The 22,054-nt window shown below is 37.5% G+C and overlaps 1 protein-coding gene and 1 long non-coding RNA gene across 8 annotated transcripts; one reads left to right on the forward strand and one right to left on the reverse strand.

Moving 5' to 3' along the window:
* Nucleotides 1-1,661: 1,661 nt before the first annotated feature.
* Nucleotides 1,662-8,559, forward strand: LOC148802152 (uncharacterized). Its single transcript, XR_016082845.1, has 2 exons — nt 1,662-1,950; nt 8,257-8,559. It is a non-coding gene; the product is annotated as an uncharacterized LOC148802152 (long non-coding RNA).
* A 7,073-nt stretch (nt 8,560-15,632) lies between these two features.
* On the reverse strand, nt 15,633-21,537 carry LOC104588655 (interactor of constitutive active ROPs 2, chloroplastic-like). 7 transcript variants are annotated; one of them, XM_010246673.3, is made up of 8 exons: nt 21,276-21,537; nt 20,692-20,750; nt 20,409-20,586; nt 20,187-20,317; nt 19,792-19,894; nt 18,056-18,236; nt 16,078-17,751; nt 15,633-15,980 (listed from the first exon to the last, which is right to left on the reverse strand). In XM_010246673.3, the coding sequence occupies exons 5-7, from the start codon at nt 19,809-19,811 to the stop codon at nt 16,096-16,098; spliced, it is 1,857 nt and encodes a 618-aa protein (XP_010244975.1). In that variant the 5' UTR covers nt 19,812-19,894; nt 20,187-20,317; nt 20,409-20,586; nt 20,692-20,750; nt 21,276-21,537; the 3' UTR covers nt 15,633-15,980; nt 16,078-16,095. The 7 variants fall into 7 exon arrangements, with proteins under 7 accessions (XP_010244975.1, XP_019051729.1, XP_010244977.1 ...); XM_019196184.2 differs by lacking the exon at nt 20,187-20,317 and having other exon boundaries at nt 20,414-20,586; XM_010246675.3 differs by lacking the exon at nt 20,187-20,317 and having other exon boundaries at nt 15,633-15,967.
* Nucleotides 21,538-22,054: the final 517 nt, after the last annotated feature.

Consider the following 22,054-nt stretch of genomic DNA (forward strand, 5'->3'; position numbering starts at 1 on the left):
GAATTTATTATCCAACTAGTTGTAATTTACCATATCAATTAATGGTAATTAGTGATTGTTTTGCCAAATATAAAAATAATCCACAATTTTAATGTATTGTTGAAATTATGGCAAATAAATTTAAAAAATATTGGGAGAACATTTCTCCCCTTTATTGTTTAGCTACAATATTAGACCCTAGGATTATGAAAGATGGTTTAGATATTTTACTTGAAACATATTATGAAAATATGAATATTGATATAGGAAATAAAAAAGAAGAAATTAATAATTTATTATTTGAAATGTACAGTTTGTATGAATATGAAGTTGTAGGAAATAATTCATCTTCTTCTTCTTCTCCTTCTGACTTTGAGCCCAGTAGTAGAAGAGAAAAGCTTTTTTATTTATTAAGTAGAAGGTAGAAATTTGCTAGTTCTACAACAAGTTCATTTACTGAACTTAATTTTTAGTTGCAAGCAAATTTTTCTAATTTAGGTGAAGTATCAAATAATTTTGATATTTTAGCTTAGTGGAGTGAACACTCGAAAAATTATCTAGTTCTCGCCGCCATGGCACATGATCTACTAACCCCTCCGATGTCTACAGTTCCATCGGAGTCTTGCTTTAGTGTAGGTACTAGGGTGTTGGATGACAAAATAAATTGCATGAACGATGGGAGCATAGAGATGTGCATCTGCTTCAAGGATTGGCTAGATGCAGAAGATAGATTATAAGACAAGGGAAGGCATGAAACAACACCAGACATTTCACTCGAAGTAGATGATGAAAGTCATGAATGATGATTCATGAATTTGACTACTTGTAGAATTTTTCATTTTTTCAAATTATTGTAAAATTTTTAAATTTTATTTAATTTATTTGATATACTTTTTTTAATTTTTTAACAATGTAGTTTTGTATTTTCAATTTGTAACCATATTGTATTTTTTATATTTTATTAATTTATTCCATTTTTATATTTCATTCATCCAAGTATGCAATGATCCAATCATTGTATTTGTAATTCACTAATTTGTACCATTCGAATTTAAATAAAATAAAATTCCTATTTTTCTTCCAATTTGTTATTCCATCATTCTTATTTCAATTTGGTTAAGTATTTATTTTTCATTTATATATTAAATAACTTAGATTTCTCGTTTCTTTAAATAGTTCCTAATTCCCAAAATCCATAGGAAGGTTAAATATTTTAGTTTTACAATTTTACTTAGAAAAGAAATCAAAATAAAAAAAAACTGTGCAACCCGGTCAACCTAGGCCCAAGGCCCGCCATGTGGCCCAACCCGACATGATCGAAACCCACAGTACGGCCTACAGCCCGGCCCGACTCAGGTCCGCGTGCCGGCACGATACAACACAGGCTCGCTTGGGCCTGGGCCATGCCAGGCCGACCCCCAAAATTTCCACCGGGGAGGACGACACGACCCATGGCGGCTCGCCCAGCACGACACGGAACGCCTTTAGGGCGGGCTGCCCACGGGGGCCCATTTTACACCTCTATCTATCCTTTGCCTGCTTTTTGCTTTTTATACAATGTATTCATAAATTTAGTAGCATCTTCCCACTACAATAAAAAAATTTCCAGCGGCAGTTTTCAAGATGGCAGTCGTTTAAAACTGCCGCTAGAGGCCAAACGCTAAAATATTTGTCCCGCCCTCTCTCGCCCACTAAAATCATTCGTGCCCCTCCCGCCCTCTCTCTCGCTCTCGCTCTCTCTTTCTCTCTCTCTCACACACTAAGTCATCCCTCTCCCTCAGTCATCCCTCTCTCTCTCGCTCAGTCGTCTAACTCTTTCTCTCTCTCTCTCTCGCTAAGTTGCCTCTCTTTCTTTCGCACTCGCGCTCTCTATCACTCTCTCTCTCTCTCACACGGTTGCACATCAACATCAGCAATTCTCTCAATCTCTCGCGGTCTCTCTCAGACACATCCACATCATTTAATTCACAGGTAAATATCTCTCTCTTTCCTTGTCTCTTTTTCTCTATTTGTTAGGGTCTTCATTATTGCCACCACTTATGCTCTGTCTTCTTTGATAAGTTATCATTTGAAGCCTGTGGATTAGTCTTAAGCCTGTGGATTGCCACCACTTATTTTGTACCATTGCTCTTTTACCTGAAACGTTTTGAATTTGATAATATAAATTGACATACAATTGTTATTTAATGTTATTTATGTACAAAATAGCTATACCTAAAATATGTATATGTGAGAGCTTGTTTCTATAAATGTCAAATTGGTGTTTCTTGCTCCACAGAATGAAGTCTTGTCACATCTCTCACCAATTTGTGATCAACGCAAAACATTTTCAGATAGTAACAATAATAGTAACAAATACAACCTCAGGTAATTATTATTTATTTATACGTCAAGCTAATCAACCAAAAGGCTTGGGGTAGAAACAAATTTTCATACATGTAAAATCTTGTGCATAGTACAACTGAATGACAGAGTCCCGGTCTGCAAGGGTGATACCAACACCAATAATGTGACCAACAGCTCCACAGCAATTCTCTGTCCTAGTGGATGTAGATGTTCTCAATCATATACTTCAGTACATACTGCAACTAGGACATGCAGTTTCCTTCCTGCACAAAAGGAAGTTTGTTTTTCAGATTTTTGCTATTGATTGATTCATTCATGGGTTCTTCTTAAGTCTGTGATTTTGTTCTCGAGTTGAGCTATCTTGCTGTGTTGATGTTTAAAAAAGCCAAGTGGAGAATTAATGTAATGGTAATGCTAGCGTGGGATATCACGCTACAAAACCCAGGTTTTTCTAAGTTTTCACTAAATTTAATTTGTTTATAGGCTTTTGGATGGCCATCTTACAAAGCCAAAACCCCATATTGTAAAGCCGAATAAAGCAGCAACCAAACAGGCATTTTGTAGGATAATTGCTTTTCAGCTTTTGGCTTTTAAGCATCTAAGGAGGACAATGGCTTTTAAGCCTATAAACCCCATATTGTTTATAGGCTTTTCAGCTTTCGGCCCTGCTCTGCATGTAACTATCGTGTAATGGAACCATCTGCTGCTGTAGCAATGTCTGTGTCTCCCCATCTGACTGCTTCCTGATAAGATGGTGGTCTTTTTGATAAATGAAGAAACCCAGCTCTTCTTTGTGATTCTTCTTTGAATAATGAAGCCGATTCTTCTTTGTTAGGGTCTCCCCATCTTCCTGATAAATGAAGAAACCCAGCTCTTCTTTTGTGAGAAGAGGACATTCCTCTTTTAACAAGTAGAGGACATCCCTCCCTGTCTCTCAGGGACCTGCTACATGATAATATATTTTGGGGCTCAAAAGGACCACAATTTCCTTCTAATGCCTTATATTCATAGGGCAACTTTTAGCTTTAAACCCTTGTTACATGAACAAAACAAGCCCTTCTTTGATGGCCTTTTTCAAATGAGACTTTGGGTGGTTCATATAACTTGGGTAGGCAATGGAATATAAGGTTGACATTTGAAATAGAATAAACAGGTTGTATAAAATAATATTATGCTGATACAGGATAGAAAAAGATAACATGGATGGACTGCAGATTTTGGGATTGTAACTCAAGATGTCTTTTTCTCTTGTGCTTTCTTGTTTAAATATCTTTATCAATCAAACCTTTTATTGCAAGCTTTTCCTTTTAAATCCATTTGGCTTTGTCTGGACGTGTCACGTTAACTAGGTTAGCCTATAGCCTGTGACACATGAGGTAGGTAGGACCACTGCTGAACTCGGCAGCCTTTCTTGCAGCTATGAGCAAATAGTGATAGGATGGCAATAAGAGGTACAAGCTTAAAACAGGTTAATGGGGGGAGAGAGAGAGAGCCCATTCAACAAGGCCATAAGAGAGGAGAGAGAGAGAGACCATCCTTCTTTCCTCATTAGGAGGGGTATAATGTAGGGGCTTGTGGATAGGCAAAGTTGATGAGTGCTTCAAAATCCAAGGGAAAATTCAGAGAATAGTTGCTGGTTTTCTTATAGTAGAAAAGAACCACTAGAAGACAAAGACAAAAAGAAAGCACATGCTTCTCCAAAACTGATTTCAAGAGAAAAAGAACGATGGTAGAGAAGAACAAAAAATTCACTCATTCAATTCTGTTGTTCTAGACAGATTTACATGTATATATAGAACTCCTCAAAGCTTTGATTGAAATAGAATTTTGGAAATGACCAAAACTGCAGCTGACTCCTTATCAAAAAAAATATTGAGATGGGGCTCCATCCGGTAATACTTTAGAACTTTCTTTGAAATTTCAAAGATTTCATCTGTGTTCTTGGAACTTTCTTTTAAAGCCTAAAGTTCAAGGGGGTTTCCTGTAACAAAAATGGCTGAACTAAGGAATAAATTAAAGCACTCATCTTGTAATTGAGTTGGCAGTGGCTTCGAAGTCCACACTCCTTTATGAGCACAAATTCTTGGGGCCAAATATTTGAAGGGGAGAAGTTTTTGTTGTGCTAACATTAAACATAATTAATTATTCTCACCTAGGGGTGTCAATTGGACTGAATTTGGTCCAACATGTGCCCATTAAAGATGGATTATGTCCAATTCGATCAATCTGATAATACTTTTGACCATTTTGAACTGGTCCAATTCAATTTCTGGACCATCCAATCTGTTCGCGTTGGTTTTAATTTAAATTGGTTCTAACCCAGACCTGGTCAATTGACTCTTGTATTCTTATCTTCTATCAGTACACTGGATGACTGGACTAGATATGGGTTCAATCCTATATAAATCAATTGCAGAGGTCCAATCTAATTCAATAATTAGTTTGGACCATTAAGTCTGGACTGGTCGAATTCAATATGTCTGATTGGTCTGTCCAATCCGTCCAAATTGATTTTGATTTGGATGGGTCCAACCCAAAACTGATCAATTGACACCCCTATTCTCACCAGGTCATCTGTGTTGAAAGCAATAGATATTCTATTTCAAGGAGTGAAGTGGAATGTTGGTAATGGGTTCAACCCAACTGAAGAAGGGTTGATTCTAACTAAGCAAGGAAGACAAAATCCAAATAATTAACCATATAACTGAATATATAGAAGCTAGGTTTGAATTAAACGACAGGAAGCAAGTGAACAAGACAACTGCAATGTTAGGAACTCACACTTTAAATCACTTTCCCTCCAATTGTTGATTCTCTCTTTCAAGTATTGAATTCACACATCATTTGAGCTTGCATTGTCTACTATTGCAGTGAAAATTTTTTCAATGCCCCAATCAAGCAAGCATCTCTCAAGTGCCTTGTCGATTTTCTACATGATTGGAAATTGGACAAAATTTTAATTTTTTTTATGCAATCTCTAGTCACCATCTATGAAGTGAGCAATGAGACACATATAACTAAGATTTTGACAAGATATCAATGTGCCTGTAGTAAGGTAGATCCTCTATGGAAATTTGTGAAAATATCTCTTCAAATTCTTTTCTTCCTCCATAAAGAGATTATAACAATCTTTAGTTATTATTTGATATGAAGGAACTATAAATCATGGTTGCATGGTACCACTGAAGTCATGGAACCCCTCCCATTCCACATGCTTAAAAGGCAATTCATCTACAATAATCATTTTAGCAAGTGCCCTTCTAAAATCTTCTTGGTCAAACTTGTAAGTTACAAGTATTGATGTGGTGCCCCCCTCTTTTGCATTTTGATATGAAAACTCCAAAGTTTTTTTTTTTTTTTATTTCTTGTCCATATTCAAAGGATACTTCTTGCATCTAGTAAAGTGATTTATCAAGCAACTTGTACCACTTGCACTAGAACAAACTAAGTCCTTATCACAAGAGTTACATGATGCTTTTTGACCACTTTTAACTTGACAATCTACAATCTATTTTAGTGAAATGATCCCACACCCAAGATTTTTTTTTTCCAGAAGTAGAAGAAACACTAACCTTTGAATCAGCCTCCATAATAGGTAGATTTGATGCATTGCCATCATTATTTGAATGTTTAGGAGGAGGATTTGTGCTTGTGCTTACAGGTGGTGGATCGATACTTTGGCCCCCTGTCATTGTGTTATTATCACTCGTACATGACATCTAATAAACAAAAAGAATGAATAAGAATTAAATCCTAGCTTAAAGTTCTCATCTCTTCCCCCAAAGAATTGAAAAGGAATGAATAAGAAAACAAATGAAATCCAGAATGGATTAAATCAAAGATACATCATCATGTGATGGAGAAGGCATGAGCCTTGTATTATATTTAAGGCCTCAAAAAACTTTGAGAAGGAGATCTCCCTTCATTTTCAGCATAGCATTAAGGCAATTTTTTTATTGTGCTTGTTTCTTTGGGAGTTACAAATTATATATATCTTAGAGTTAGAGATGCATTGCAAATGTTTTTGTTAAAGTGGTTGTTCTAGTTCTCATTTTATCTTATACTTTCAGATTAAAGAACTTTTAATACAAGAAACAAATCTCCATTAACATCCCTGATAATGAGTTTTATTTTATTTTATTTTCATGAAGCCTATATAATTCCCTAAAATATCCAATCTCGCTCACTTTTCTGACTACACAAGTGTGGAGATGGCTTGTATGAGTTGGTGATATATTTTCTAAGGAAAACTTCCAAAGTCATAAGTTTTAGCATTATTGGTTGCCTAATATTAGCTTTCTAACAGTCCCTTTTAGAGAAAGACTAAAGATCATGGGTGGTGTTGTCAATTCGGAGGATCTTAGCTTTAACCTATGTTCATCATCTAAGCAACATGGATTCATGAATTCAATTTTTCTTTGTAAAAAATCAGAACTAAATAGCAAATAAGACTCTAATCCATGAAATTGGAGGTGTAAAACAGGCCATGCCGGGGCTCGTGCAAAGTGCGGACAGTGCCGTGCTGCCCTCCCCTGGGATGATTTAGGGGGTCTACCTAGCACGGCCCACGACCTAGGCCCGTGCGGGCCTGTGCCATTCCATGCTATGCCATGGGCCGGGCTGGTCCGTGGGCTGAGCCTTGGGCCAAGTTGGGCCATGCACCGAACCAAAGCAATTTATTTAAAAAAATTTGATAAAAAACTTAAAATTTTAATTTTATATGAATTTTGTGTATACAATTGCTTATATATATAATGAATTGCGTGAATACTGTGGACTGTAGAGCATGATGGAATGTTACGATCCACTTGTCCCATATTGGTAGTATGGGATGCTAATGTGAGATATCCCATCTTATAACCAAAAGTTCACAAACTCAAGGTCTCAAGGTCTCAAGCTCAAATAATATAGATGGCTAAGAGTGTGAGAAAACTGATATTGAGATTTGAGAGATTCAAATGGGCGAGTGCATTGGTGATAGAGATTGAGATGGGGAGAGTTCAACAAAAAATAGAGAGAGATTGAGTTTTGAGGGGAGAGATTCAAGAGAAATGGGGGAGAAGGGAAACTAGAGATTTGGAGAAGAATGGGGGAAAAGAGAACCATCGCATCGGTAATGCCCAGACAGCTGACTGGAGAGATTGAGTTTGGGTAGAGAATGGAGAGAAGTCAATCGCACGAGCTAGGCTTTTGCGGTTTTGCCTTTTTGGTTCGGTGGCTCCCTACTTTCTGGGTTTGTTTTCTTTCAAATACAAGACAACAAACAATGACTCAAGGGTTTGATCGATTTCTTTGGGCTTGGACACTTGGGTACGTCACACGTGGGACCGATTGAGAGAGGGGCGGGAAAATGAAATAAAAAAATAAACATATACTATAAAATTGTAATATATATATATATATATATATTAGTTGGTTCGTTTAACTACCGGGTTAACCAAAAACCAAATCGGTCCTTCAGATTTTTTAAAAAAATCAAACCGAAACTAAACTTATTGGTTTGGTTAATTAGATTTCCCGGATTGGTTTCTTCGATTCAGATCGGCTTTTCGTTTTTTCATGGACACCCCTAGGGATGTGTCTAAGAAAAGAGTGAAGCTATTGGATTTGATCATGCGATCATCATCCAGGGTTGGAGCAAAATTAAAAGTAGTAGAGATTTGGTTCCTTTGTCTTCTCAAATATCTTCTTTAGTGTTGCTGCTTTTTTTTTTTTTTTATTATGATTACATTTAAGGAAGGGTTAGGATCCATCATATGGATGGCCGAACCATGCGGGATGGCTGGGCAAAATTTCATAATCCTTCTAGGAATTCAATTTTCTATCTTTTGAAAAACTGCATTTTTTTTGGATCAGTCTTGTATTGAATAGAACTATATTTGAAATAAAAAAAAGGGAGATGTATACTTGATACGGATGCCACAATCGCAGATCTCAAGTTCACGCCCAAATCAGTCTTAAAACCAACCTCCACTAAAAATGGCGCAGTGTACTCTTGAAGTTGGTTCAGCAACGTAGTTTTCAGCAAAACTGTAATCCAACTGCTTGGATCGAACTGGGGAGGTGAGTATGAAATTTCTTTGAAATTTTCTTGCAAAAATCAGAGAGAAAGAATTAATCTGTATTAGTCCTAAAGCTGTAGTTGAACCAAGGTTTCTTGGAAGACGAAGAAGAAAGTGAGAAAGAGAGTAGAATTGAGAGGTGATCTTAATCAGTCGCCCTTTTCTTCTTTTATATCTTTATGGAGCACTTCTCCTAATCAACTTAGGGGATTATCCAAATCTAATTTGGATCCAAACTCTATTAAGAAACAAGCTTTATCCTCTTAATATGTCATGTGACATCTTAATTAATCATATTAATTATGGGCTTTAGGCCCATCAACTATAAGTTTCATGGCCCAAGGTTGTTGCTTGACCAAGTTAGGCCTGATTTGTATGGCATGGGACCCTACAATGAACTCACATAAGCTCATAGGGTTTGGCCCAACCTCTATGAAAAGGCATGGTCGAATTCATTGCTAAGCTATCATTATGAAGTCAAAATGGACCCAACATTTACACTTAAATGGTTTTGAATTCAACAATCCTATCAAGATACAAGGATAATGGACTTAAGTAAGATAAAGCCATTTAGTATTCAACCCTTAATGGTCTTCTACATTTAATCTCTCGACCCATAATGATTGAACATCGCTCGACAAATAAGAATTTTTCCCCTGGCTGCAAAGTACAGTGTCACACTTTATTGTACCTTAATGGTCTTCTACACTCACTTGGTAGTTTAGGTTTCCATCAGAGTGAGTGTAAACCCTATCATTCACTTTGTACAATAAAGTGGTTGATCCTATCACTATGATCACCCACTTAAGTGAATTTTGAAATTGCCCCAACGTACCCAAGTTTTGACCCTCAATGGATCTCACTGACTGGTACATCAAAGATAGTCCAATCCGAGACCTAATGCAGTACCATAATTAAGTTTAGGGGTTATATGTAACTTTTCAGTTTTGCCCATCAATCTCCAAGCTCTAGGTTATAACTGGAAAATGGTTCGGGTTCAGTGTTTCAACCAAACGCACACTACATGTGCTTTAGGTTTAACCCTAGCAACTGAGACAAGTTGCCCCAATTTCTTTGGTACGGATGCAATGGAAAATGGTCTGGGTTCAGTGTTTCAACCAAACGCACACTAAATGTGCTTCGGGTTTAACCCTAGCAACTGAGACAAGTTGCCCCAACTTCTTTGGTAGCATATTAGTGTTAGTCTTGGTAGGATAAACTCCCCAAGTCTATTCAACGGCTGAGAACATTCAAAACTAACACGAGTCTCATAACTGTCCAGTTTAAGGGGTAAAATCACAAAAACACACCAATGTTAACATGAAACAATAATGTATTTTTATTCATTTACAATAAATGTATCTACACATCAAACAAATTGGAGTTAAGGGTATACATTGTCTAACAAACATTTCCTTAACAAAGGAAAAGTGTTTTCAACATTCAATTTACTCCTTTGTTTGCATTCAAAATTCATCTTCATTCTAGATCTACGAGTACGTGTTGTGGTTTCTTTTAGAGGTGTAAGGGTTGTAGGCTATGCCGTGGGCTTAGGCCATGCGGAGCTGGGCCACAGGGCGGGCCTTGGGCTTGGGCCGAACTGGGCTAGATTGAATGGATATGGATATGGTTGTGGATTACGATTTATGAATTTATGATTACCCAAAAAATAAATAAATAAAAATATAAAACAATTCAAAATATGAATTTTATTTCATTTAAATTTGAATGAATAATGATACAAATTACAAAGCATACAAATATTGAAATATACATGATTGGATACTTCATACTTGAATGAATGAAATATGAAAATTGAATAAATTAATAAAATATAAAAAATACAATATAGTTACAAATTGAAAATACAAAATTACATTAATAGCAAATAAATTAAATAAAATTAAAACAAAATTTACAATAATTTGAAAAAATAAAAAAAATTGTGGGTTATTTGTTAAAATTTACATATACATTATGATGAAAGCATTCACACACACTTTCATCATCTGCTTCAGGTGAAATATCCGATGTATGTAGTAGTATCATGCCCTCCTTTGTCTTGTAATTATAAAGTTGTAATTTATATTCTACATGTAGCCAACCCTAGTATAGTGGTACCTGCAGGTCCTACACTAAAACAACTAAACAAGACTTTGATGGAATTGTAGCCTGTAGACACCGAAGGGGTTAGTAGATCATGGATCATGTGCCATGGTGGGATTAGCGATGAAAAATGTTCTTCGACTTCTCCCAATATTTTTAAAATTTATTTTCCATTATTTTAACAATTCATTTAAATTGTGGGTTATTTCTTCTTCCTTCTCATGTGTGAGAAAATGTTTGGTCAAATGGCCAGTACCACCCTTGTTACAATAGGTAAAGTTTTTTCTACATTTTTGGCAAACTATTCTTTTCCCCTTCCCCTTAACATTCTCTATTTTAAATATTTTCCAAATCAGGCTACTAAACTTGGGGTTTTGGGAAGAGTTGGCCATTTTTTTAAATTCTAAAAAAATAAAATTAATTTAATTGGACTTACCTTAGATTGTCGGTTCAAAATCCCAACTTGATTTCAACGGTTAAAGCCTTTTAACCATTCAATGTAACAACGTCTAAGGCTCCAAGCCTCCCAAATTGCTAACTTGGAGAATCAGAATTCAGACAATCAGGCAATTAGACTATGAAACTATCAGAGTTCATTCAGATTATAGAGAATGTATGAGAGACTAAGAGAGACCGAGAGAGGGAAGACTAAAGAGATTAAGAGAATAAGAGAATTGTTGAATGTTGATTGTTGAATTGGTGTGATGAGAAGAATGGTGGAGGATAGGGGCCATACGACTAGTTTTCGAACAGGCCGAGCCTAACCCACTATGGGCCTTGTGGGCCGTGGGTGGCACGACACGAACAGTCGTGTCATGTCGTGCTGGCCCATGAACCTCAAACCCCCCGCCCAGCACGACACAAACCATCATGTCGGGCCTAGCACGGCCTGTGGGTTGTCATGCCGAGCCGGGCTAGTCCAACTTTGTGTCGGTCCAGCCCGATTTACACCTCTAGTTTCTTCTCATCAAATCTGGTTGTCTTTGGAAATTTGACTTCTTTTTCTATATCAGTCGTTCCATATTTGCACCATTAAGTGATTGTTGTTTCTATTTAGTTAGACGAGGAAAGGAAGGAAGGGAAAGGGTAAAAATAGAATTATAAAAGAGTTTAATGTTATATCTAACATTCCCATATTTTCTTTAATAGGTGCCTATTTATCTTATATGGGGTCATCTAATTATATATAAATAGATTTTGAAAGTTCAGTACATTTAAATAATTTACTAAACATAGAGGATGTATATAAGTAATTAACCCAATAGTCAATTGTCAAATTTTCATAACTTAACTCGTAAGAGTATAAGATATCCACACATAGACGAATTTCATGTGATATAGTTGTAGACATGAGAATTTTCTAAAGCCAAAGAATTGGGCTTAATTTACATAGTAGCCTATTTAAGTTAATATGGACATCGATGGGCCTAAAGCCCAAGTCTACATAAATATGATTTAGTAGATTAAGGATCCAAGTGTATTAAGTTTAATTTGGCCCATGTAAGATTCAAAGTATTGATACGTATCGATTGATATGTATCATTTTGGGACCTCCTCGATACGCCCTTAGAGTGGGTGTATCGGGGTTTTGACCAGTTCAAGGGGTGGAGGAGTCTTGAATTACCCCCTAAACCAGTTTTGAAAAATAAAAAAAAAATAAAAACTAAAATAAAAAAATAAAGTATCGATATCACCCAATACGCCCCTACCGACATATCAAGCATATCGATATTTTGAACCTTGGGCCCATGTCTTATTGTAATAGGGTGGTCCCATTAGCAAAACCACTAACTCCTATACAATGGAGCATGTATGGGAGTTAACCCTAACTTAACACCCCGCTTACATGGTATTGGTTAGCAAAGTGGGCTGAGGTGGTACCTTAATCCTAGGCTATAAATAGCCTTGTTTAGGAAGAAATAACTCTTTTTCACAATCACTTTGCAAGAATCTCTTATACACCAACACTTGAATATTACAAGCAACTACAATTTCTTGCAAACTCCAACAATTTCATGAAGATCAAAAGAGAAGGCCCTTCTTAGAAAAGCATCATTTACATCCGATCATGCATAAAGCCTATAGTAAATAAATATACATCAACTCTTCAGAAGCACTAAAATCAAGGAAATCTATATCAATATTTCAAGAAGTACGAGAAACACACCAACGGTCCTCATTTTCACTAAATTCAACCACTAATCAGAGGTTGCTCACGTCGTTGACCAAAAATCAAAAAGAGCTCAATTTCCTTATATTTTCTTTATTACAAGTTCACTTTTGTAATTTATCTATACATTTTGTGTTAATCAAATATACTAAATTTCTGTCGACAATGGTGATAATGTACTGGATTGTGAGGGAGTGCAATGGATTGTACAAGAGAACAAATGTAGGAGATCCGGACGCAATTCCTTTTTTTTTCTTGAATTTTCAGCATTTCTTTTAAAAACTCACCATAACCATCTATTAGAGCAACGTTAGTGTTCATTCACAAAAGTTGTCCACATCAACATAAATTTAATTTTTATCACTAAACTGCCTCTCAAAGGCAAATCAATCTTATTAAATGCAATTTTGCTCAATCAATAGCTAAATTCAAAAATGGCAGGGCTCCACCGCCCCCAGCTACCTCCCTCCTCTATCACACTTTGCACGAGAGTCTCCTGTTTGAAGCATTCTTCATCCAGCGTAGCGTGCCTATATGATCGATGGAAAAGAACCTTTTTCTTTTACGACTAGAAGACATCCACTCACTTGATTGGAGACATGAGAAGGGTTGTCGTTCTTCCACTACTGGAAGCATGGTTTTTAAAACCGGATTGGACCAGACGGTCGGATTGAAAAAATCAGACGATTAACTGTTTGAACCGTTTAAACGGTTTTGATTGTCTTTTTTTTTTAATTTTTTTATTTTTCTATCAGAATAGGTCAAACATTCGGTTCAAATAATTGGACCATTCAACTCAGTAACCGGACCCCTGACTAATTCGGTCACCGGATCGGTTTTAAAAACCATGACTGGAAGAGACCTCAGGCCATATCATTTTGATAGCTCAAGTTCAGAAATCCAGGACATTTCTTCTGATAACCAACCGGCATTGTATAATTAGAGGCACAAATACACCATAGAGGAAGTTCTATGAAGCATAGTGAAAGGAAACATCAATATGACAGTGAATCTACCCAGAGAAAACACCATGACCAGAAGGACATGGGAAAATGACGTACACAAGTATGAGATTAACGTCATTAATTTTCCTGCCCACCCTCAATTGGTGGATATCAGGATATGGGACAAAGTTCAACCTGAATTCATCAAAATCATTTACAAACCTTGCATGAGCTTTTTTACCTTTTTCTTCCTTTCCCTACCTTTTCCTTCAAATCAAACATAGCTTAACTGAATCAATTTCAAGATAAAAAGATGATCATTCTTCTCCCAATGCCTTCTGTGCACCCTACAAGACTAAAATCTCTACACTTAGATGCTTCCCAAAAAATGCTCATATCCATTTGGGAGGGCTTTCGTGTAGCAGCTTCTGGCTTTGCAATGTGTGCATGTGTCTCATAAAAAAAGCTTCAAAGTTGTATTTGGTAAAAAAAAACCTAAAAATATAACTGAGCTAAGAAATTGACTTTCCAATAAAACTAGTTTTAATAGCTTCTTCAAAGCAGCTCAGTCAATACAGCTTAATTGAAGCTGAAGCCTGAAGCCTTCCCAACAGGGGTGTTTGCAGGATTCTACAGGAGACATTAGCGACTTAAATGGAATGCATTATTTTAGCAGCCTAGTTGTAGTTATGGCCTAATACCACCTATAAAAATACATTAAATAGAGAAATTAAAATCAGAAACTTCTCTCACAACTGGAAGAGAGTCCTTTGGATCCAAGTTCTTACTCCTACCATGACCAACCTGTCAATTGAGCATCATGCGTGTGAATATTTTAAAGCATGATCGTGTGAGACCCAACATTAAAGAATAAAAACATTATTCAGGCTGAGTTTGTTTGTGTTGTAAAACATTATCGGTGTAAAATGTCACTTCCGGTTCAACTTGTTGGTGTTTGGATGCAGTGTAAAACATCCCTTCCGGTTCAGTTTTACATTGATTATCAATGTAAAAACTACACCAATAATCACATCGGTAATCGCCTTTTCTGAGCCATTGAAAAACATGAGCATCGAAAAATCAGTGTACCATTGCATCCATAATCACTTTTTTTGATGCTCATGTTTTTCAACAGCTCAGAAAATTTCAAACGATTCGGTGTGAAGCTCCATCAGTGGCGTTTTACATCGACAAGGTTTACACCACAAGCAAACACAGCATTGGGATTTCACCTAACAGATTAAGCCTATAGGTTGAATGGTTTTTTGACATGATATCAAAACCCCTTTGATCAAATGATCTTACATTTGACAGCTTAAGCTTCTAGTTTGAACAATTCCTCAGGTTTCAGAAATAAGAAATTAGAGCACACTATTGACGCATTTTTTTTTTATGGGAGAAATGGTCACCGATGAAAACCTTTCAAGCAAACATCCCACAGTCGCTTGTTTAGGGGAGAAATGCCCACAGTTGCGGAGTCACTCTCGAAGTCTACAGAAACAGGATTACTGTAATCGCTAAGCCAACAGGTTCACTCGAGCAACATGACTGCCGGACAAACCCAGAATTTGGTTTTCCCATTTTTTATCACGGAAGAGAAAGGCCTCCATTATGTGAATGATATCCAGTAATGCGCATCAAAAGCAGTCCGTTGCTGAGAAAAGCAGATAAGGGGGATTGCAGTCCAAAAATCCCTAAAATTCAACACACGCCAGTACAGCTTTTCAAGTACAAAATTTTATTTTGACTTGTGATCAGTCACGGACTGAGATCCACCATTTTTTTTTTTAAATTCTTGCGCCTTCACATGGGGTTTTTTCCATTCTGGTGCCTTCGCAACAGTAGTAGGTCAACTGCTGTAGAGAAGAAATTCCACGCCACAATATTTACAAGGTTGTATTTGTGAGCCCACAAGGTCACAGAAGATTTAACCGTGAAGTTCAATAGATTTTAACCATTAGAAATACACCAGAAGAGATTACAGATTCTTTCAAATATTCTGAAACAGAGAGCAAGGACACGAAATTTTCCACTAAAGCCAGTAGCTAATGCTCAGACTTCAAATTGGTAAATACCAAGTAACACCAAAGGCGTAAGTTAAAGGCTTAAAGCTCAATCTCAAAATCGTTTCACATTAAGAAACAAAACAGTGGGTTCTATGATCGAACCTTTACCATGCCATGAAGCATATATAAAAATATATGTATTTGCAGCAAGCAACTGCCCAATTCAACCGCATAAAGCAGGGAAAAAGGAAAAGAACCTAAAAAAGCTTTCCCAGTCTTGGCATTAATTAACCTATACAAGGATGCCCAACTGCCTGGTGTTCCCTCTGAAGTAAGGAGAAGTCGCTTCTGCCACTGCCAAAAATACCTGTCAGCAAATCAGATAATTTTCAAATTAAAATGCATCAGTTACAAGATCAAAGTTTTAGATTAGAAGAAAAAAAGAAAAGTGAAACACAATCAACCTTAAAATTGTGATGCATCTACTTCTGGCTCTTCTTCCACAACACCCCGATCTTCTTGAGCATGTTGTTCTTCTTCTTTGGTGAATCGTCATCAAGATCATCAGAAGAAGGTGAACCTATCTTCCCAACATGATGGTAACCATCCAAAGACACTGATCTATCCATAAATTTCCCATTGTTTCCAGTTGAAAGAACAGCAGCAGCAGCTTCGGCTGCCTTCCTCCACTGGTCTGACTGCACCTTCAATCTCCTTAGCTCTGCTTCCATTTCTGAATTTGCTGCCTGTGCTGCCTCCAGTTGCTCAACCACCCTTTCAACCTTCTTGCTGCTTTTATCAGCCTCCTCTGTTACAAAACTGAGTTTCAACAGAGCTTCTCGCTCTGCAGCCCTAGCTGCCTCTGCCTTGGCAATGGCCTCACCATACACCTTATTCCTTTCCAATTCCTTCTGGAATTCCAGGTTCAGCGTCTCATTCTCCTTGGATATGCTCTCTATTTCTGTCTCCTTGCCCATCAAATTTGCTTTCAGATCTGCAACATCAGACTTGGCCTTCATCAGTTCCATTTCCAATTCGGATTCTCTCTCTTTGCATTGGTTCTTCTCAATCTTAATATTCAACCCTTCATTTTCCTCTGAAATACTCTGCAATTCAGTTTCCTTGTCCATCAACCTTGCCTTCAACTCTTCAATAATGGCTTTACTTTTCTTCAGTTCTGCCTCCAATTCAGCTTCCTTCAGGGAAAATTCAGATTTTGTTTTCTCAACCAGTTCATAAGCAATTTGAATCTGCATTGTGCTATGGATATGTTCTTCCTGATGCCTGATCTCAGCAGCTTCTAAGGCAGACTTTAATTGTCCCACCTCCAACTTCAAGGAATTAAGCTCCATATTGAGTATATCTGATCCTATTATCTCCTCATGTTTTCCACTTTCTTCAAGTTTACTAATATCTGAAGGATGTTCGCCACTAGCATTAGCCAGCTCTGCCTGAAGTTTGCTCACTTGTCCTTCAAGCGAACTCACTTGACACTTAGAAAGCTCCAACTCTGAAGTCAATGAACTGTAAGCTTCCATTGCTTTAAGGCTATCCAACTTAAAAATCTCCATAGTTGACTTGGCTGTTTCCAGTTGCAATTGAGTTTCACTAACCAATCCCTGGGCTTTGGCCTCAGATTCTTTGCAATCTTTGAGCTGAATTTTCATATCCTCAACAACAGAAAGAGTTTCTTCGAAGTCCTGTTTCATACTCTGGAGCTCAGCCTCTGATGTTTCTGCAAGCTCGATTTGGGCAGCCTCGGAGTCTGTCACCATTTCCAGTTGCATCTTAAGCCTCTGGATCTCACTCATAGCAGAGACCAAGGCCGTTGAGTCCACAGAGTGCTGCTTCTGAACAGCCTCAAGCTCAGACTGCCATGCCCGATCCCGCTCCTGAGAGATCTTACGGAGCTCTTGGAGACGGGCTTCTTCTGATGCAGATAGATCTAGAAACTGCTGCTGGGACTCCTCAAGCTTCGTGGTTGTGGCTAAAAGCTGCTTCTTTGTCTCTTCTGCCTCTTGCTGGGCTCGCCTCTTCAATGTCTCAGATGAAGTCAGCTGGTCCTTCGCCTTCTTGAGATCTTCTTTCAGTTGAGCAAGCTGAGATTCCAATTCAGAAACTCTGCTTGGCCGCTTCTTCTGGAGTTATGGAATCAGAGAGTAGTGGTCATGGTCTATTGACTATGTCTTCAGGTTGATGAATAGAAATTAACAAAGCAAAGTTAATTTACATGGTAAGGAAAATAGGAATATATATCAACCCTAGGGGCAGACAAAAAAGGACATGGGTCAAAGTAGGAAGAAATTATTCAAGCACACATAAAACAACAGATATTGCACTAAACAGAAAGGAATGAAAAAACAGGATTCATGTAACCGACCCCATAGAGTTGGGATGAGGCTTAGATGATGATGATGCAGTAACCATTAGCAAATAAAGTACCTCAGTTATGGGGCTTCTGGGTGACCTGCGCTCAACAACTTTGGGGCTTCTATCTTTTGGTGTCCTGCTAACAGGTGTTGTTGAAGAAACTGAATCAGATTCAGATCCAGTTGTCTTGAGTTGACGAGCAGCTCTAGGAGTCCCTGGTGATGTCCTCTGAGGCACCTCCGATGAACCACTTCTGTTTCCAGGGTCAGTGGATGAGTGAAATGATTATCAGTATTATAATATATAGCAAGCTCTGAATGGACATGAAGGTCTTCAGAGTGGCAATCTAGAAATCAAGTTCATGTCTTCGAAATCACATGAAAAGATTTATTATATAGTAAATCTTAATACAGTTGTGGCACATGATTTTTCTCTTGGGATGAATGAATGGGGTTATAGATGCCTTTTCTCATACATACGCTACAATTATGTGTCAAGTAGGTCAGATGTGAGTGGACATACAACCTCAAATACAAACAAGTCTTGTTTGAATGTTATTGATGAGCTGATCAAAATACTGTTCAATGCCCACCCAGAAAATGGCACTACAAAAATGCATAACTTGCATGGCAGAATTACAGAATATGACTAAAACCTACTGAAAATCTTAAGCATCATCACGTGTGCATAACTGCAATTATTAAAGCATATCAACAATACAATGTAGTATGCAAAATTTTCTCAATAGTTGGATCCAAGGCATCCTCTAATATTCTAAGCTAAAGGTAAAAACCACCCTATTCTGGTTACCAGCTATACAGAGAATGTTGAAGAGTCCATCAAAAAAAAAAAAAACAAACAAACGTGATTCAGGGAATTATGAAAAAGCTAGTAATAACTGTTAGAAAATAAAGACCTAGGTACCTCTCCCAACAGCTTAAGCTTTTAGGTTGAATGGTTCTGTGAGATGGCATAAAAGCCTATTTGACTAAGTAGTCTAGCGTTCGATCTTTGCCACCCCCATCATAATTAATTAAAATTCAGCACAAGGTATAGTGGGCCTTTCAAACCTAATGGGCCTTCACATGAGAGGGCATGTTAGAGAATAAATACCTATTCAGGTACCTCACCTAACGGCTTAAACTTTTTAGGTTGAACAGTTCCTTGAGTATTTTTAGCTTAAGATTATTTGGAACGGAACCCCACTTGCCTATTTCTGGTTCCTTTTATAGGGGCATACAGAGTTCAAATGGAGACATGAGATTTCCACTGTTTCCAAAATTGAAAGAAACAAAGGAAATCCAATTCAGACTATATCGGGCGATAATGCTGTTGAACTGTAGCTCGACCTTGAAAGTTCTACAAATTCTTTGTCTATTTAATAGGATAAAACCAAGCAATAAGACAAATACAAAATTATAAGAGGAAACATGTAAATGAAAACAAAGGGTAAAAGGCCGGATAATCCGAATCAGAAAGGAGCAAAGGAGCATCAATCCTTAATTTCCAGTGTAATTGATAAAGCAATCGTAGTTAAAAAACAAAAGCGAACACCTTCAGGGTTCAAAGGATAAAGAGTCTACAGGCCAGGGGCTTTTTCTATGTTAGATTTCTCAAATTCCTAGTATCTAAAGTTACATTCTTTAAGTTGATATTGACCGATTATTATCTTAAAAAGTGCCAAACCATATTGAACTCAAACAGTTCCTTCTTAAATACAATAGCTAGATTCCACAAAACAGCTTCCTCAAAGCCTTAAAACAGGAGAAAAAAGTCAAAAAGAAGAACAAACTAGGTTTTAAAATTACCTTGCTTTTGGCGTCTGCATATTTTACCACCCCCTCTGGTAACAGAGTTAAAAGAAGAAAGCAATCAAAATCCACTTAGTAAAAGCGCCCTGACCCACAACTCCTGCAACAGTTCAGAGAAATCACAAATTGTTGAAAGATGAAGCACAAGAATCCGATGTTTACGCACATGAACAAATAAATGACCGGAGCAGCCCTCGTAAGTAAATTATAGAAACCGAAATAAACAACATGATTCCTTCAAACAAACTCCATAGAAACCACCACCACTCCCACCAAACCACACCACAAAGTAAATAAACTTCACTTTCAGAGGACCAGATGAAAAGGGGGAAGACTTCATTTTAGAGGAAGACTCCTCTCTCTCTCTCTCTCTCTCTCTCTATGGTACTCACCAAGTTACCATGCTGAAAACTCATTGTTGTGACCGCGGTGGCCGCGGGCGTCTACGGCTACCGAAATGCGATGGGCAACTTGAATTACCCAAAAAGCCAAAATTGCCCCTAGTAGCCGCGGGCGTCTACGGCTACGGAAACGAGACAAACAGGGTTATTTTGTTCGTAACTAAGGGCATTCTTCGTAATTTGAAAAAAGCAGAAGACCAGGAGAACGAAAACCTGACTAGTGACTGGTGTCCAGTGCCTGAATTCAAGCTACCCGACCCAACCAAACCATAGTTCCCTTGGTTATCGCAAGAAAAGACAACCGCTAACCGCTTAAACCGTCCGATGCTTGAAGAAACCTCGCCGAGAAATGATGGTTCTCTTCACTGGTCGGTCACTTCCGATATCACGGCTGAAAAAAATAGAGAAAAACCTCGATGAAAACATGGCTCTGGAGAAGAGAATATAAGCACTTTTTCGTCGAAATCTACAAGAATGACAGAGGAAGATTCTTCACCGTCAATTGCCCCACTCCAGAACAGCCACGACCACCGTAAATGGGAGTTTGTCACCGATCTAAACAAAATAAGAAGAGAAACGATGAAGAAATGAACGGATTCAAGTGTTTCGAAAGTAAGAGCAGCTCAAACTTTAATAATAAGGCATCGTTCCTTATCTTTCTTAAGGTTTTATATCAAATAAAACTTTCCACAAAAATACAAACGCGGAAAAGGAAACCGGAGGAAGAAGAAAATATGAAATAGCTTTTCCTCAAACGAGTTTACTGTTTAAACCAACAAATCTGTGAAAAGCCTGCAACCTTCAAGCTCTAAAACTCTAATACAAGCCGGCATTATCGTTCGATGCCGTAACTTTCCCTGAGGATCAGATCTCCTTGGAAAAGAAGTTCAAAGGGAATCATTGAGACCAAAAAAAAGCAGCTCAGAGTTGAGAAACTCATAGCTCCCACAAGGAAAACACATATAATCCAGCGAAACAGAGATTGGAAGCATTTCCGCCGCCTTAAAACCAGAAAATGGCGCAAACACCTGTAACAATACCAAATATGAATCAGAATGGAGCACTTGCATTTATCCTTACCGGCAGATCTATTCAACGAGAGGCCGTCGGCTTGTTCTAAGCTACTAAGGATTCAGTCCAACCAAAAAAACCCTGGGGTTTTTGGATGGAACGAAGGGGGCTGTGACAGTTCCAAGCAAACGTAACTTCTTCTTCTTCTTCTTCAACCTTCTTGTGCGTCTGTGCTCAGTTCTCGAGGCTATCTCTCGAGTCTCTCAATCTCTCTCCTGCTCCGTAACAATAGACCAACGACTGAGCCGTATACGGTGGAAGAAAAGAAAAAAAAAAGATGGAAGCGTGATTTTGTCGTTTTATCGTCTATCTAGTGGATTATTATGTTAAATTAATCAAAAATCGTTGGTTTGCGTCGAAATTTAATTTTATTACTAGAACGTAAGAGTATTTACAATAACAAACAAAAGAATTGAATAAACTCCAAAAAGACCCCTTAACCATAGGGAGTGCCTCACTTTAGATGTCTAGTGCAACTTGGGCCGGATTGGCTCAAGGCCGACCAAAAAAATATCGGGTCGGGGTGAAGTTCGAATTAGGATTAAGAAATATGAATTCAACCTAACTTTAGGGTTGGATTAGGGTCGAGGCCTTCTTCATTTCGATCCAATTTGGCCCCAGCTTATATGTATAAATATTATATAATTAATTTTTTAGGTCATTAATTGAATGTATGAATGTAAGTAGGTACATGCATGTAACTTCTATGTTATATTTACATAAATGACAATATAATTACCAAAAATAATAAATATTTACAATTTTAATTACGGAAAAGATTTTTTTTT

Source organism: Nelumbo nucifera, chromosome 2 (assembly GCF_055504915.1).
Source record: "Nelumbo nucifera cultivar China Antique chromosome 2, China Antique-T2T, whole genome shotgun sequence".
Lineage (NCBI taxonomy): Eukaryota > Viridiplantae > Streptophyta > Magnoliopsida > Proteales > Nelumbonaceae > Nelumbo > Nelumbo nucifera.